The sequence below is a fragment of the Camelus bactrianus genome, chromosome 12 (assembly GCF_048773025.1).
Source record: "Camelus bactrianus isolate YW-2024 breed Bactrian camel chromosome 12, ASM4877302v1, whole genome shotgun sequence".
NCBI lineage: Eukaryota > Metazoa > Chordata > Mammalia > Artiodactyla > Camelidae > Camelus > Camelus bactrianus.
In genome coordinates this window covers 18,153,336-18,171,376 of record NC_133550.1, presented here as the reverse complement: position 1 = coordinate 18,171,376, position 18,041 = coordinate 18,153,336, and the positions used below count along the sequence as shown (strand labels likewise).

At 50.9% G+C, this 18,041-nt stretch overlaps 1 protein-coding gene across 1 annotated transcript; it reads right to left on the bottom strand.

Moving 5' to 3' along the window:
- Window positions 1–1,345: 1,345 nt before the first annotated feature.
- ENDOU (endonuclease, poly(U) specific) lies at window positions 1,346–17,606 on the bottom strand. Its single transcript, XM_010964190.3, has 10 exons — window positions 16,463–17,606; window positions 11,678–11,800; window positions 9,447–9,518; window positions 8,824–8,958; window positions 8,199–8,370; window positions 7,615–7,814; window positions 4,635–4,748; window positions 3,911–4,017; window positions 3,057–3,199; window positions 1,346–2,482 (listed from the first exon to the last, which is right to left on the bottom strand). The coding sequence occupies exons 1-10, from the start codon at window positions 16,515–16,517 to the stop codon at window positions 2,362–2,364; spliced, it is 1,242 nt and encodes a 413-aa protein (XP_010962492.1). The 5' UTR covers window positions 16,518–17,606; the 3' UTR covers window positions 1,346–2,361.
- Between the last annotated feature and the right edge of the window lie 435 nt (window positions 17,607–18,041).

Below are 18,041 nucleotides of genomic sequence, written 5' to 3'. Positions count from 1 at the left end.
TAGCTTAAAGCATCCCCGGTTTTGCTGTTTGGGGAGACACTGCTTTGGTAAAGATCCCGGTGTTCTTTCTTGCTTCTAGTGATGAATCCTCCCTTCTCCCGATCTTTGGCTTCATTGTGTCTTTTGGCTCAACAACCACCAAGAGGCAAACCCAGTTTTCACATGACAGTTTTTTCTTGATAGCCAGACATGATGTACCAGTAAAAGGAAGTGCTATAAATAGGCCTTTAGTAATAGGGTGCTGAGATGTGAGGGGTGGGAAAGCACTCCACAGTCCTTTGTAGGTCTGTCTTTTAGTCGGCCTGTGCCTCTGTACTGTAAACTGCACAAGTGTTTCTCAGGTCTTTTCTCCGCCTTTGTGGGGAAAGGATGCGTTGGGGTTGGCTGGAGTTAGTCTTTCCCTCCCCCAGTCAGAGTTAGGCTCTGATAATACCCTAGCCGGTTAGGCTCTGGGTAACCAGTTTCCTTGAGGGCAGACTTTGTTAAGAAGAATTGTTAAGAAGGACAGAATACTCTGCAGTATTTCAAAGTGGTTTTTTTTCTCACACCTGAGCTGGAAGGCTGAAGGAATTTCTCTCATTTATTTACTGTGGGAGCCTGGTGGAGCTCCTGGAGGTAAATCTCACAATATTGTGCAGGTGCCCTATAACTGGGTCCCCTGAGTTGTTTTGTTTTGTTTTAATCTTTTTTTAATTTATTTTTTTGTTGTTGGGGGCAGGTAATTAGGTTTGTTTGTTTGTTTATTTAAATGGAGGTACTGGGGATTGAACCCAGGACCTCTTGCATGCTAAGCATGCAATCTACCACTGTGCTGTAGCCTCCCCCTCACCCCCGTGGAGTTTTTAACTCTCAAAGGCACTGCACTGAGCCTCCAGCAAGACATCAGTTACAGCTCAGGTTTGCCTACTCCAGCACTGGTTTCTGCTCGAGTGTCTCTGTTGCAGTAAGCTGTGTTTTCCTATATTCACCCGTCTTTCCAATCTTGCAGGCAGCAGTTTGCCTGTGTCCTCCTCTCGTACAGATCCAAGAAGAAGTGTTGGTTTTCCCATCTGCTGTTTTTACTTGTTCTTAGGATGCAGTAGTGACTTCCAAGCTCCCTCTGTGTGGAACCAGAAGCTGCAAGGGCCCTCCTTCTACTCTTCACATTACAAGTCCACCAGGACAAATTTTCTCCCCATCTTAGCGAGAGAGACCTGGGGAGTCCTCGGGGACTTTACCGAGATACCATGTCCTCCAGGTCATCCTGAAGAGCCACGAAAGCCAGAAGCATCACTCGTAGCCCTGCTCCTCAGAAAGGGCAGGGAGACAGACAGTCGAGGGGGGCCATACACAAAGAAGAGACCCATTTCCTATTTTCTTAAATGACTTTAATTGGAGACTCAAATCCTCTAAACCGTAGTTCAAGCCTTGCTCTGTGGGACAGTATCTGATTCCCAATGGGGTTAGGGAAGAAATGCATAATCGAGGTTGGAATAGGGAGCCCCAGTCTCCCTGGTCTTCTGCTGTAGAGTTTATGCAAATTGTGGCTGCTGAGTAAGACTTAAAATAATTACATTAGTGACACCCAGCTATAGGTTCCTTTCTTCTTCTGATGCAGAATCTTCTTCCTCTGAGGAGACCTCCTTCACGAACTATTTGGGATCAAAACACAGCTCTGTAGCTGCACTAAATATCTAAAGGCTTCTTGATGCAGTTACTGAGCTGACTGTGAAAACCCCAGGCCTGGAGAAGTCCACTCCCTCTCCAGCCTACTCACTGCACCACCCATTAACCTCTCCACCCAGCGCTGGAGTTCTCCCGGACCCTGTTCTGAGAGGACCTGACACTAGAAAAGACCAAATACCCATCCTCGATCTCCATGGCCTGGTTTCTTTGAGGCCCTAGCATAGGGCTGCATTGCAGTTTGCAGAGCTGTGTACAATAACAGCCATTATAGTCATCTGGAATTTCTGTCAGCCGTTCTTCCTAAGAACAATTGAAAACACCTTCACAGTAAGAATACCATCAGGTTTGCCCCTTCACCAACCCCCAAAAGAGGAAATGGGACAAACCGGTTTACATTAAAAGGAAACACGAGGCCTGGAGAGGTCAAAGGCTTATTCACGGTTCCACCTCCCATCAGGGCAAAGAGCTATCAAGGGTCCCCAGCTTCTGTCTGGGCTCTTGTTTCCAGAATGCTGGAGGCCGAAGATTTGACTGTTTCTCCAGTTTGTATCTTTTCTCTCTCTCCCATATGGGCATTTCTGGATTTGGGAATCCCTCCCGGTCTCTTCCATTCCCTCGCCCTCCAGCCCAGAGCAGATAGCACGTCAGTCCTACAAGAGCCTTCACTGCCCTCATGCCCCTTCCTGGCTCAAAGCTCTACTGGGTGGAGGACACCACGTAGGCTGTGGCGATGTACTTCTTGCCGTTCCCGTAGGTTGACTTCTCCCAGGTGTAGGTCTGGATGGCCAAGGGATGTCCGCCCAGGCTTAATTGGCACCTGTGGGGAAAGATCACCAAATCACAGGGACCTGCTTCACTCCACCTCTGTCCCCAGGCTGGAAGGATCAAGTCCAACTGATGCAGAAGGGCTGCACCTCATCTTAAATGGCCTCTAAGGGGGCTCTTTCAAAATCGTCTTATTTTCTGTCTTCTTAAAGAACACTGGTCCTCATCTTTCCCAAAGTAAAACTCTAAAATCCAATCCTAGAGCTGAAGCCCCCAGAAATGAAATGTCTTCTTAGGGTATCAGAAGTGTTTGGACCCAGAGTCCTCAAATGGTAGAGAAGATGAAGCCTAGTGGTTTCAGACTGCACCCTCTGGGGCTCCAAGGTTCCCCCAAACAGCCTCGGGGCCAAAGAGAGAGGCTTGGAGCCCCAGGGCAACTCATCTCTAACTATTTGTGTATTGAGGTCCGGTGGAAGATTGCCCTTAGGGGAAAGAGGAGGAGATGGTTCTGCTGCTAAGATGAAGGTTGGCGGCCACCGTCAAATCAAACAGCCTCGTGTCCCAAGCGAGAAAACCAAGGCCCAGAACGGTGATTTGTCCAAGCCCTCTGAGCCACCAGGACTTACACTTTGCCTGGCCTGGCGATGAAGCACAGGGAGTAGAGCGCAAACTCAAACTCAGGGCTGCTGCCGATGAAAGCTGAGCCCACTTGCTTGTAGTAGCCGTCCCAGCTGAACTGCATGGCCAGCACGTCGGGGTAAGAATCCCACTGCGGAGAGAGGGCAGCAGAGGGAGGTCTGGTGGGTGCCACAGGGCAGGCAGAGGGGTGGCCAGGATTTGTCGAGGGCCCGTGGGGCCTGTGTGAGCTTTCTGGGGAGGCTGGATTCTTTAAATCAACAGAGGAAGCAGTCTGCCCCGCTGAGGTGTCTGATTCCCGCTGAGACCCTCCATCTGGAGCCACCAGCAAGTGTCTCCCAAGGAGGCCAGAGTCCGCATCCAGATGGCAGATGCCGGAGAGCGGGGACATAACTATTCCCCGTGGCCCTCACATGTAGAAGAGAGGGACAGTGTATTGCCCCCAAATTATTTCTAGGCCCAGGGCAGTGAAGGTTTCTTTTTTAATAAAAATGTAAGAAGTTTAACTCAGACTAGCCAGACTGAAACTTCTAAGGAAACTCAGGCAATGGGTAATTGCACGTCTTTTGTTTTCCCCTTGGAGAATCCTCTCCTGTCCCAACTCTCCCACTGAGAGAGAGTGCCTTCTGCCTCTGGCCCCCTACAGTTTGGAACCTTCACTGGAAGCATCCTGGCCAGCTAAACCCGCTCTCCAGCAGACAGGAACGTCATATTTATAGTCCCCATTAGGCTGCCAAGAGGGTCAAAGTGAGAGACGAGTCTGACTGTTTGGAATGCAGAATGAGGAGAGGAAGTCTGGGTCCTAACAAGCCTTTTCCAGCCCGTGGGGACACTCAGTACTCACAGGCCCGTCATAGATGTGGCTGTAATAGTCAACCAGGCCTGCCTTCTCCTGTGTGTAAAAGCGGATCCAATTATGGAAGCCAGTGACCTTGCCTTTTTTGACTTCTCCTGTAATAAAGAGATCAGCTTAGGTGATCTGGGCGTCCCCTCCAACCTCTTTCCCCGCTCCCATGCCAAGGCTGCCCAGTCTCTGACTCCGAGAATATTCACCTGCTCAGCCCCTTGCCCCAATTTCCCAGAGTCCCTCGCATCCCTAACTCTCACCTCAGAAGCCTCCACCCCATTTCAGCTTCAGCCCTGGGAGAGTTCCTTCTCCCAGCTGATGCTGGGCCAATCTGAGATGCTCCTCTAGCCATTTCCCTAGGAGCAAGCCAGCCTTGGTGGGAGCTTTATGGAGTGGAGCAGTGCAGAGAAAGAGCGTGGCCTTCTTGGGAAGCGGCGGGTCAAGCCCAGAAGCAGAGGACCACTGAGATACGCAACCATGGCCTCAAACACGTCTCCCTTCCTACATGTGCCCCTTGGGAGCCCCAGTATCTGGTGATCTTTCTACCTTAGATACTCCAGAAGAAACTTCCTCAAAAATGGCTCTCTCAGACCCCTCCCTCTTGGCCCCAAGGTACACGTGCCCCCCACCTCCCACCTCCCACCGCAAGCTGGCCTGGCTGCTGATTCTTCAGTGCCTCTTCATCCCTGCAACTCTTTCTTTCCAAGCAGAGTAATCCCACCTGAGAAGACGTGTTCAAAGCCACTTGAGTCCCCCTCTTCACTGCCTCTTGAATACAGCCCAAACCACATGTTCTTCAAGTCGCTGACAAACTCTCGTTCCGAGCTGTAGCGGTCTGGGGAGAGGCACACAGAGGACTCAGGAGAGGAGAAGGCGGGGCCAGACCCTGGGAAGCAAGGAAGGGCCACCTGCTCCAGCACAAGAGACATGTGGGTTCAACCAACAAATGTATTCAATTGTTCGTTCAACAGTTATCTACGGGGCACCTGTTTTGGGCCAGGCCCAGATCTAAAGGCTGAGAGTTCAGGGAATCCCAAGGACAAGATCCTTGTCTTTACAGTTTATATTCCAGTGAAGGAGACAAATAATAAACAGTATGATTTCAGACAAGTGCTATGAAGAAAATAAAGCAGATTGTCCCATGATGGCTGGGGGTGGGGACAGGGTGGGGGCTCTTCTAGAAAGGCAGATGAGAAAGGCCCCTCTGAGAACGTAGCACTAATCAGGGACCCGGAGGATAAGGAGTCGTCCATGCAAAGATCAAGGGGGAAAGATTCTAACACGTAGAAGGAACAGCAAGTGCAGAGGCTCCAGGACACCTTCGGCTTGGTGTTCAAAGAGCTGACAGCCCATGGGACTGGAGCACAGTGAGCAGGAGGGGACAGCAGTAGGAGAGGAGGACCAAGAAGCAGGCAGCGGCCGGGTCACGTGAGCCACCCACCCCAGCCAAACAGTGATAATAACAAAAATATATGAGTACATTTTATGTGCCCAGCGCCATTTTAAGTGCTTCCAATCCTCACACTGAGTTTTCACAGCAGGTTGGTACTAACTACCCACAGTTTAGAGATGAGGAAACTGAGGCAGACAAAGGTTCTAGAACTCACGCGTAATTACACACTTTATAAGAGGTAGACACAGCACTCGAGCCCGTACAATCTGGCTCCGGAGACTGATCTCTTAACTACAGCTTCTTGGTGGTGGGAGAGCCACTGAAGGGTTTTAAGCAGGGGAATTATGTGACAGGAGCTTTGTTTTTAAGGAATCATCCTGGTTGTGTACATAAAGAGGTCAGTGAGGTGTATGAACAGAAGCAGAGAGACCAGTTTTGAGGCTAACGCTCTGTCCACGTTGGCAGTGGTGGCCTGGACTGCAGGGGCGGCTGCAGAGGAGGGGGACACGTGGGCAGATCGCAGATAGATTTTGAAGATGGAAGTGATGGACGGTCCTGGTAGAGGAAAAGTGGGTGGGGAGCAGCGAGATAAAGAATCTAGTATGACTCCTGGGCTTTTGGCCTGAGCAACTGGGTGAATGATGGGGTCATTTATGAGATGAGGAAGACCAAATAAGGAACAGGTCTGGAGGAAAAGGCGGGAACCGTGAGTTCTCTTTACACTAAGTTCTGAGTAGAGACCAGATGGATAGCCAGGGAGAGATGTCGGAGAGGCCGTTGGGACCCAAGGGAAAGGTCGGGGCTGGGGATCTGAATTAGGGAGCCATCAAATATCAACGGTTTACTGCCCAGAACAAAAGAGATATTGGACCTTTTTCCTTCTTTCAAGGATTTAAAACACTAGATATACGTATCTGTATGTATGACTGAAACATTATGCTGCACACCAGAAACAGACACAACACTGTAAACTGACTATACGTCAATAAAAAAGAATGCAAATTTAAAAAAATAACAACACAACTGGAAAACAAGACTAAAAATACATGAAATAACAGCAGTTTCACAGTCTGAATGGCTCCCGCTTACCCGGTGCTGACTTTCCACTGAATGTTTTGCATGCATTGATTCCCCCAAGATGCCATTTCAAAGATAAGGCTCTGACAGGGTCTGAGGGTCTAGTGGCCCAGAGTCACGTGCACCATTAACAAGTGAAAGGAAGTCTCTCTGGCCCAAGGCTATTTGGGGCCAGACCCCAAACGCTTGACCTCTGAAGAGGCGCTGAAAGCCAGCCGTGAGCTGCGGCTGTTTCATAAATGCGGTGGGATGTGAGCTCAAACTTTAAGAATAAGGGGGATGTGGACAGGGAGAGTGGTGTAGGCTGGGTGGGTAGCGGACAGCCTGGACTGGGGCTCAGTCTCCGCCTCCAAGATCCTCTCGTGTGCTTACTACGAAAAGAACACCAGGGGGCAGTACAGGATCGCATCCTCTTTGTAGGGATTGCTTGTGTGTCCCTGGCTTTACCTAAAAACAATGCTACAAACTCTTACCGGGGCCGCCCAAGGATGGAATGCCGCCATCCCACGGCCAGCAAGGAAAGACCTGGCTGGAGCCGCTCCCGAGCCAAGGCCCAGCTGCCTGGAGTTCAGGAAAGGAATCTGGAGGACACTAACAAACACACCCCATGCCAAGAAGTCCTGCGGCCCCAACCTTTTTTGGTCGGATTCAGATGATCTCTATCTGGAGTCAACTCCAAGCAGAACCCTTCCCGGTAGAACTTCCCCCAATGAACCTCTGTTGATTTTCTGTTGCTGTTTCCCCAGCAAAAATGTGGAGTGTGCCCCGCCTCCTTTCTGGACTTAGTAGCCGAGGAAGGGGCAGAATCAGGGACTCTGCGTGCCTGGAAAGTGGTGCTGACTCTGAGATCACCTGAGGTGGCGGAGAAGTGTTCTGGGGGGCAGTGGGGTGACTCATGGCCTGCAGAGAACCCTGAGACCGAAGCAGTGAGTTGGGGAGTAAAAGAGGCAGCTAAGATTAGGTCAAAGAGATGGGGTGACTTCTAAACCAGACAGAGGTTTGGAAGCTGTTCAGCTCCTGCTTGGGCCCATGGTCTCTTCTGGGCTCCTCTCTGGCCCCCTCCCGCTCCCTCCCAGAGGTACACTGGCCTCCACGTGGTCCCCACCTGCTGTCTTAACCTGCCCACCATGGAGCCTCCAGAGGTTCCAGGCCCCCTGCAGGCAGACCCGAGTCCGAGTCAGCACTGCCTCCTCACGGGGCCTGGGGGAGGAGGCCTCACTGCCTCACTCACTCTGCTGATGGAGAAAGCCATACAGCTCCTTCATGACAGCCGTCTTCATGACCTCTCTGAGGAAGGTGTCCTGCTCGGCCAGCTGCTGGGCTGTGAAGTGCTCCCCGCGGCCCGTGTCCCGCTGGTAGTTGTTGAGGAGGTTGATGAAGGCTGCATAGGTTGGCTTGGAGAAGAGCTTCTCATTGACGTATGTGAAGAGCCTGGGGGAGGCGGAGGGAGGCCGGTGAAGGGCCTGAACGTGCGGCAGAAACCCCTCCAGGAACTTCCAGACGCAGGGGCTGGCACGCGAGGGTTGGGTTCAGAGGAAGCGTGGGGACTTCAGAGACTTTTGGGGACAATGCATGAGGTCACTCTTTTCTGCCATGTCATCTCTTGGAAGTATGTTCTAGTCTCAGTCCAGCCACTCCCAGAAACCCTCCCAAAAGGATCCCACAGTCCCTCAAGATGGCTTTATCTATCTCTGGAGACCTATTTTTCCCCTCTCCTTTTGATCCTGCCTGCCTGGAGGAGAAAAGAATTGAGGACCCCAAAAGAAGCAAAGCTTGGGGAGAGACTTTGCAGGAAGAGGAGGGAAGGGAACTCACGGCTCTGGGGAGCAGTCCACTTGGTCTCTGGTCTCTGAGGGCGAGATACATTTCTGGCTGTTGAGAACGATGTCTTCCTTCTGGGCTTTGTTGGTATCTGCCCTGTAGATCTTCTCAGAGATGCCCTGCAGCTCCTCCTTGGTTATGGCATCACTGCTGCGGGAGAAGCCCTCTGGGAGGAATTGGGGGGGGGGTGTATCTCAGAGCCCGAAGGAGGCCAGGAGACAGGCAGCTGTCTGTGTGCACCCCCTCCTGGGCACCTTCCAGGATCTGGCAGCGGGGGAGAGAGGCTACAATCAGGCACCCTAGTGATTGCATGGCAGGGGCCTGGCCTAAATGATCCTTAAAAATCAGCAATGGCCTTGCCCACAGAATGTCCACAAAATATCCACACGGCCCTCTGCCCCTAGGGAAGTTCTCCCATCGCCTGGAGGGGTTGTTAAAGCAGACTAGGGGTCCCCACCCACATGATTTCTGAGTCATTGGGTCTGGGGTGAGCCCTAGAGTTCCCAAGTCTAATAAATTCCAAGATGATGCTGATGTGGCTGGTCCAGGGACCACACTTAGGAAATTATTGCTCTAGAGAGTTCCCCAGCCTCTGGAGCGACAAGAGCAGGAGACTGACCGTGGCCACATAGGCTCTCGAAGTCCTCACAGCAGTTCCCAAACTCTTGGCAGCGGGCATTGCAGTGGCACGGGTGGTGCTTGTGGAAGGCCTCCTGGCAGCGGCCCTGGCAGGAGTTGGGTGCCGAGTACAAGCCTGCGGGGACACGGAGGAGGTGTGTCCTGGGCAGACTGCTAGGGGTTGCTCTGTCGGGGTGAGTTCCCCCCACCTCCCCCCATCAGCCTTGCTCTCCTGACTCTTCCTATTAAAGAACTCCAGGGAAGGAAAACAAACAAGCTTAATCGGTGCACACCCTTCATGGTCAGGAAGTCCTTTCTGGTGCTGAACTCTACTTTCTGGCCTGTTGTTTTTATAATCTCCTTACTCTAAAAATAAAATCTCTTCCACTTCCCTCTGCCTCTCGCCTCTCTTTCCTGCCTGTTCCCCAGGCTGCAGAGGCCTTTGGGCTGCCTCCCACCCAGGCCTTAAGAGTCCAGCGAGCCCCTCTTGACCACCTCCAGGTGCTGGATTTGGGGCTCATCTGGCCTAGGCCTGGGCCTGTGGCCACTAGCATGGCTGCCCCCTCCTTGTCACCCTCTCAAGTCCCTTAGCCGGATGGTTCCCCTTTGGGGAGGCCAACTCACTGCCCACGGGGGCCCCCTCCGTCTCTTCCTCCAGCTCCAAGAATCGCTCTGGCTCTTCGGAGTCCTCTTCAGCTGCAGATCAGAGAAGTCAAGTCACCAAACATCCCCGAGGGGTCCCTCCTCTTTGTCTCTGGTTGTCAGCTCTCCAAGCCTCAGGGACAAGCATGTGCAGTGGGAACAGTGTGAGGGTACCGTGAACTAGGTGAAGGAGGAGGAAAATCTGAAAATGTGAGGCAGAGGGAGATTGAAAACTGTTCTAAAAAGTGAAAGCACATCCCTGGGGATGAGCTTCCTCGCCGTTTACCCTTCTGATACTCGGCGTGCTCACCCATAAAAAGGGAAGGGGCAGGAGGTGGGCCCTCTGAGGTTGGCATGACTTTTCTTGAATGTAAACCTATAGATGGGTAGATGTGACTGGCTCCAAACGACAAGGCCCTCTCTTAGGAACGTCCCTCACCTACAGTGACTCCCAGAGTCAAGGGTGAATTCCTCCCAGGCCTTGTGGAATAGAACTGTTTCCTGAGATACCAACTGCCCTACTTTCTTCACAATTATACTTGGCCGTGGCCACAAAGGCTGTGTTTGGGTGGAAGGCGTGTTCAGAAAAGCACATTCCTGTTGCTGCCCTGTTCCCTTTCCTGCGTGCTGAGTGACTGCAGCCTCATCTCCGGGAGGGGACGGGGGGAGAAGGGCGCAGTGAGGGTGGGGAGCGAGAGGAAGAAACGCTCCTGGGGACTCTCAGCTCCTTCCTCATCACAGAGCAGAACGAATTCTCGCAAAGAAACAACACCATTAGAAAGTGCGTCACCATCTGTTAGTGGGTTCACTGGATAGCATCATGTTATCACCATTGGTACCATGGGGCAGGTTATTTATTCAGTCAACAAACATCCTCTGGTCACTTGCTTTCTGCCAGCCTGTGTTCTAACTGCTAACAATCCACAGGTTCTTAACTCAGCTGCATTTGACACTACATAGACTTTTGTGAACTGATCTAGAATCTCAACCATCATTTACAATATTTTTCCTATAGGAAAAGAATGCTGAGTTGCAAATCAGAGATTAGTGATGAAATGGTTCCTAGACTGAATATCAGCTCTATCCTGAAATGCCAGCCTGATGAGCCCAGGTGAACAGGCCTTCCTATGTCTGCTGAATGGGGCAGAGGGTAGCAGAAGAGCGGTGGGCTCTGATTCTGGCACTGAGTTCTGGGCCTGAGTTTCCCTGCCCTGACCTGATCAGCAGAACTTCTGCTAGTATGAATGGTTTTGTGTAAATTGAATCAGCGTTTCTTCTGAGGGCATGTGACTGGGTCAGCAGGGACCACTTGGGCAAATTAGGAAAAGGTACTCCTTTCTCTTCACCAAGACACATGGCTTAGTGAGAAGGGTACAGATTCAACTTTGGTCTAACTCGCCTTCTCAGTCTGGGGCTTTTGTGCAGTGCACAGCCTGTACAACTTTGTGTAGTGGTCTTGCTGGCCATCGTCCACCATGGCTTCAGTGACTATGTTTTCCAAACTGGGAATCAAGGCACACAGTTTGACAGGGAACTTGGCAAGGCTTTGTGTCACAAAGCAGAAGACCATCTATCTGGGAGTCTAAAACTTTGGAAGCCTTTAAACAAGGAAATTATTCCAAACGAGTTTTTCAAATGATTCATTTAAAACTGTGTGGTTGGAGTAACAGAGGGACAACTGACTTTCCAGGGTGGTGCATGTCCCATTTGATCGCTGGCCTTAGGATGGCAGGTTGGTCCACACGCCCCAGGAAGTGCGGTGCGAATTGTGATGGTCACTGTGACCCTTTGCAGGCTCCCTGGTGGCACTCAAGTTGGCAAAGTTCACTGCCATTTTTATACTTCGGCAAATAATAATTGGTAATGTAATATATGCTCAAATAATATTTTCTTCTTTTTCGCTTTTTTGGGGATGACTTAAACTTTCAAGATATTACTCATCCTGATAGTTCCTAGACAGACATTCCAGGGAAATGACATCTATTTTAAGTTGAGGTTTTACATTGGAGGCATCAGAGAATACCTGGGACAAGTGGCGACCAAAGTGGCTCTGCCCGTCAGCGTCCTCGTTCAGGCCCTTGGAGCCCTGCCATCAGTCTGGAACCCTGCTCTGGACAGCTGGACACCCTGGCCAGCAGCCCCTCAGGCAGGCTGGCTGTGATCATGACCTACCTGCCATGCCTCCCACACCGTTCACCCAAAAGGAGCCTCACCGATACACAGGTACTCATAGTCTTCACAGCAGTCCCCGTGCTGGGGACACCGGCGGTCACACTGGCAGGCAGCGTCCCGGTCAAATTTCTCATAACAGCGAGATGCGCATGATTCCGTTCTGTCTGTGGGCAGTAAAGGTCACAGATTCAGCTCTGTGCAGATCCTCCTCTCATCACAGTACCCTCTGCGGGAGGGTTCCCAGCAGGGGCCCCATCTGGCAGGGAAGGTCATTGCCAGCTGCCAGGGAGCTGTACGTGCACAGCCTCCCATGCACAACATGAGCCTCACCCCCACTGCCCACCATCCCCACCCACTGACTATTGCAAGGCTCATGATATAGACCAGGGTCACAAGCTACTGGGGCTAGACTTGTAACACACATGAGTCAAGAAGCAGGGAGGCAGTAGAAAGAGGTGGGAACTGGGACTAACTTGACAACCATGCCCTGCCTGAAATTGGCAGCTGCTGTCAGCTCCAGTCAATTGTTACCACATTGGGATGCAGGCTGTGTGGCCAGAGCCTCCAGTTTTTCAAGAGAAGCCTTAATTTTTATGTGAAACTTTTCAAATTTTTAAATATTTGGACAGAACAAAGAGAGGGGTCTGTGGGCCAGGTGTGGTCCAGAGGCCACTATTCACCTGTCCTGTAGAGGATGGTGAATCACTGTCACTCTAGTGATCCCACCTGCCCTCTTCCTCTGTCCCATCCCCTGCCTCTCATCCTGTCCCTTTTACGTCTTCTGCTTCTTTGTTCTTCCCTCCCCTTCGTTTGCTCTCCTCTGCACCCCCTTTCCCGCTGTGTCCCATCTTTCTGTTTCTTCTAGTCCTGGGCATGCATTTGGATGAGTTTAGCTCAGGATGGGGAATGAGGTGGGTGTGAGTGAGAACTGGGCTTTGGAATAGGATCTGTTATGCAACCACAGACCACATCCCTTACTCCAGCCAAATGGCTTGCAGAAACAAGCTTTTGGCGCAAGGGGCATATAACAACAAATTTTGAAAGAAATGGTACAAACCCACCATCACTCCTAAAAAAAACAGGCCCACCACAGCAAAGACAGTGGAGAAGGCAAGCCAGGGCAACAGCTGGCTGGGTGCCCTTTCCTTCCACTCTGGGCTGAAAGGGTGATAACAGACTCTTTGTTTGTATTTGAGGTTCCTGGGGTTTGGAAATAGTGGGTACTGGGTCAGGCCGTGGGTTACGGAGAATGTCAAGATCAGAGTCAGACTTACAGTTAACACTGGCATTTGTGTGAATGAAGAATCTGAAACCTAATTTTGGCCAGAGTTGGGGTTAGTTAGGTTTAGATTAAGAGCTCCAGTTAGGATTTGGGCTTGAATTAATTACTGAGAAAGTAACAATTTTGTGTTGCTGTTTGGGCGAGGAATGGGGAATAGATTTAAAATGACATTCAGGGTTGAGAAACATGTCAGGACAAGGAAAGGAGAAAAAAAAAATCACAATTTTGCCTTTGATTAGATTTAGGGTTTGGTTCTGGTTGTGATTCCACAGAGGTAATAGCATTATGATTTAGCCTGGACTGGGGTGGAAGTGGATGTTAGGGATGTGGGTTTAGTTACGAGTTTGGATTCTGGGATTAGGGTTTATACTGTGCAGAAGGAGGCACAGCAGAGAGGTCAAGGGCTCGAACTCTGGCACCAAAATGCTTGAGGCTGGAAATCTGGTTCTGCTGCTTCCTGGCCATGTGATCTTGAGCAAGTTATTTGACCTTTTGTGCCTCAGTTTCCTTATCTGTAAAAGTGGGATAATGATGGAACCCATCTCATGGACTAGTCATAAGAATTAAATGAATTAATGTTTATAAAGCACTTAGTAGAGTGCATGATACATAGTAGCACCATGTAAGTGTTGGAGAAATAAATGGTGGCAATATTCCTGCCCATCTTCAAGGTGGCAAGTGTCCAGACTGGCTGGAGCAGTCTTTTCCTGCCAACATACTTAATCTAGCTGACTCCTTCCCTGGTTTCATCTGAACCATCCCTTGGGCTGGAGTGTCAGCACATTTATGTTGCTGACAGCTTCCTGGCTGACACCATCTCTATGGGTCTGTGTTCTTTACATCAGAGAAGTGTCAAGTCAGGATTAATCCAGGTTCTGGGGCAACTTCGCGTTGTGTAAAATGCCTCCAGTGTGGCCAGGAAGGCAGATCCAATGGGCTGTCCCTAAAAAAGACCAGACCCAAGGCCACTTGTCCCTTCCAGCCCAGAGGAACTCCTCCTGCATCTTAAATGATGCTCCCTTGGAACCCCAAGGCAAAGATCTTAAGAAGTTTTCAGCCCAGAAGGAAGGCTCTGTGAGCTGCCTGCTCAGTCAGCCTGGCAGTACACCCAGAATCCAAAGGGAGAGAATTGAGAGAAATCAGGGCAACGTTGGTAATGGATCAGCAGAGTCCAAGGAAGGAATTCACTCCATTCCAGCAGCTGGCATTGCTTGAGAAAGGCTGCAAGTGAATAGTGAGCTCTGTAGCGTCAGGAGGACACCCCCACTGGCCCTGCCTGAGTGGACTTTTTCATCTCTGTTCAAGAACTCTGTCCTCAGTAAGAACCCCGAAGCCGGGATGCTTCACACCTCTGTAAATCTGATCAGCCTCAAGAGGACTTTGGGATTTGAAGGGGAAGGGGAGGAGCGAGAGGGACTTTTCCTTGCAGGCACTTCCCCGTGCTGTTCTGGGGACACTCAGCTGCCTAGTCGCCCTGACTACTCACTCCAGCGCTCCCACGCATCACCTCCCATTCACACAAACACTGGAGCAACAGCCAGGCATCTGAATCACTGCTCCAGGAACCCTCCACCTTTTGTCCCTCTGCCCCATCTCTCTGACTCTCTCTTTCTGCCTTTAGTCATTTTGGCCTTTCTTCTCCAAGACACAGATTCATCCCTGGTAAAGAGCTTATCACCCTCTGCAGCCTCCCACTCCCTCACAAAATGCTAAATTCCTCTGCACATTCTAAGACTTCAATATGCCAGAGCACCACACCCTGTATGCATTGCCCACCAAGAAGGCCCGGTTCCAAGCCTGGGTGTCCCTATATACCGGCACTCAGCCCCTCAGGTGGTTGGAGGATCCTACATCTGTGCTTCTCTGGGTTCCCCGGATACTGTTTCCTTGGAGATCTGGTCAACCAAGATTTACTTCCAGGAGCAGATTCCTGCCTCAGTTCACTTGAAACAACAAAGGACCCAAGGCTGGCAATGATTCTCCAGTACATTTCATATTTTTGCATCTAAGCACAGAGATGCTGGAATAACAGAGACAAGAGCAAAGCCTCTACCCTTCCACCACCCAGGAGACCCTCACCTCCCCGTCAGTCCCACAGCAGGACCCACCACCGCAGGGGCAAGGGCTCCACCTGTACTTCTGAAGCCGCTGTTGCCTCAGCCCTCAGGAATGTCTCCCAGGGACCAATGTCTCCAGTAGATCTCCTCTCCAGAGACTGGGGCACCCCCACCCCACAGACACTCCTCACTGAGCTAGATGCTCTCGCACCCTTCCTCACCATCCACCACCCAGAGCTCAGACAGCTGATTCCCGGCTGCTCTGCCGTGGGTGTCAGAGCAGGGGATCCCAGCATGGGAGACCTGGGAACAGCTTTCCCCTCTAGAGGGTCTCCATTCAGGAATCCCGTTAGGGTCTCCTTATCCACAACCTGACTGGAAATGATTCTGAGAGTAAACTTTGTATTTATATAAGTTATTTTATATAAATAAGTATTAATCATATATTATAATCAATATTTACTATTAATTATATATAAATATAAAAATAGTTGTATATTATATAAATATAAATTATACATATGATTTATAAATTTTGGTATGTAAATATATTTTATATAAATAATATCTTTATGTAACTTATTTATAAATAAATATAAATTATTTAATATTTATTTATATTTATATTCAAAATCATAATCAAAGACCCAATTCATTGAGATCCCACGCCATGTAGGGTGCCTCTTAGGCGCTGTCTTATTTAATGCTTGCACCAGTCCTATGTAGGAAAGACGTGGTGGGGTTGGGATGGGTTTCAACCTCAGATTCTTTCTCCTCTGGGCAGAGGAGGATTCTCCCCACCCCTCAGCTCAGCCCCCTCCCTTAGTACACTTCCCACTCACCTACTAACTACCAATTACCACATCAGCGTGAACACTTGCCAGCTGTTAAACAGGAAAGTGCTCCTGTCCTCAGCCGCAGGTCCCACCCCCTGCACCTCTAGTACCTGGGTCCTTCTCTGCTTTCGTTCCTCTAACGTGAGACAAGACCAGTTCCTCTGACCACTTACTTGTACAGCCCCAGATAGCACGTGGCCTCCCTCCTGGTCAGGGCTCTTCCCATTTCCCCCTGAGCCTGCCCACCTCCTAAGGCTTTACCCAGAGAAACGTCCCACCCCTGACAACTCACCATGGAGGGAGTGACCCAGGCAGCCAAGCCGTTCAAACCCACAGCCCAGCAGCAGCCCCAGAAAGCAAAACCTCAGTGAGATCAAAAGTCAGGTTCGGCTAAGTGATGCTCAGGGTTCGCCTTCCAAGGTGTCAAGACAGGGCTTGCAGGGCATCATTCCATCAGCCTTGCAGCTCCCTTTACACGACCCAGTCCACTCCAGAGGCAACTCCTGCCCCAGACCAGGCCAGGTCTAAGGGGTCCATGGCTTTTGGACAGAGCTGGCCTTCCCTTGTCTTGATACCCTCCCCCTCTACCAAGTCCCCCAACTCTCTGCTTCTTCATGCAGGGCCCTGTCATCCCCACCAGTAGCAACTTACCAGCCCAGGCCAGGCCACAGAGCATGGCCACTAGCAGGGGTACACAGGCCCTCATGGTGTCCAGTTGGAGGCTGAAAGGGGTTGGCTGTTGGACTTTCACCAGACTCCAGGTGACTGTCACAGCTCCCAAATGAGCCTTACTGCCCAGGCTGATGCTTTTAAAGACATCAGAACTTGTGGATCTGGTGTCTCCAGATCCTTACAGGGAAAAAAAGGAGAGGGAGGGACCCCAGATGGAAGGAGACGGGGAGAGGGTGGGGCCCTACAGCTGTTGGAAGCCAGAGGCAAGGTGACTAAGCAGGCAGGTAATGCCAGATGTTCAGAACAGGTAATGCTAGCTGTTTGGAGCTAGAAAATAGGTCATGCAAGCAGGCACAGCACCTTGGGTCGCTTTGGGGGCTTCTCTGACCAGGCTAGGAGCGTCCATGGGCTTATCTTTGGGTGACGCCCTCTAAACATCCACCTACTGGGAAGCCGCTGGCCCAGTCTTCCAAGGGACTATAACGGGCTCCAACTTTGAGCTCCAGGGGCTCAGTGTGAGGAACGTAGTAAGAGGATTATTAAATGTTTGACAGTCCGTGCTTAAGCCAGGACTGGGGTCATCGGAAGGAGAGCTCTGGGAAGCATGTTTCAGAAACAAGTGCTTTTCTTACCACATCAAGCCACACGCAGCTACATCACCCTAGAAACACCATGCAAATGGGCCTCCAACCCTTACTGAGTTAGCATCTCAGGATCTCACAGGTTCAGATTTATGAGGCCGGGGAGGGCAGGAGTCCTCTTAAAGGCAGCCAGAAGGCCCAGCCTCCCCCTCCTCCCTTCATCCCCTACTTACCATCCTCTCCCACGTGGACCCCTCCCCAGAGAGGGGCGAAACTGCTCAGGGCTCTATCTTCCCAGGTCCCAGAGCAGAGGTGCCGCAGCATGGGGCTGCCACGCTGTCCCCTCCTAGTAAAGGTCAAATCTAAGTAAAACACCCTTTCTAGGAAGAGCCCTGCGTGGAGATCTCCAGCCCTCTCAAAAAAGAAAATTCTCATAGAAAAAAGGCAAAACTGATGACAATTGAGACCACTCTGTAGTGATTTTTTTCTGGGAGTAGAGTCATCACAGGGGAGCGCATCCTCCTCAATCAGCGTTAAGAGTGGCATTTTCTTCTTCTCTCTGGCCCTCAGTGTTATCTTTGCAATAGTGGGGTTGGGCCTAATGATGCCTTCTAAGTCCTCAGACTTCAATTTCCAAGCTTCCCACCCATGCCCCAGGGCAGGCAGTTGGGATGGGTTAAGGAGACTCCTCCAGCCGCTTGCTGTGTGGACAGGAGACCAAACGTGGGACCTCAGGGAGGAGAGGACAGACAGGGCACCTTGCCATGGGCTCACACCTGAAGCACTCTGAAGAGTAAGCCTCGTCCTTTATTCCAGGAAGGAACCCTAAAGGGAGTAGGAGCCGAAATGGCTGCTTTGTTTGCATAAGTGTCATTTGCACAACCCAAAGGCAGGCAGCTGAGCCACTGCCAGGCAGAATCCTCATCCTCCCTGGATTGGCAGCATGTGGACAGATCTCGGACTCTGATTCGTTTAGG

Excerpts from the sequence above, each read along its gene's own strand:
- ENDOU (XM_010964190.3), bottom strand. The coding sequence starts at position 16,517 with ATGAGGGCCTGTGTACCCCTGCTAGTGGCCATGCTCTGTGGCCTGGCC. Across the intron at positions 7,815-8,198 it reads GTGGACTGCTCCCCAGAGCC|GCTCTTCACATACGTCAATG; the intron begins GTGAGTTCCCTT and ends CGCCTCCCCCAG. Across the intron at positions 3,200-3,910 it reads GCCACATCTATGACGGGCCT|TGGGATTCTTACCCCGACGT; the intron begins GTGAGTACTGAG and ends CTCTCTCCGCAG.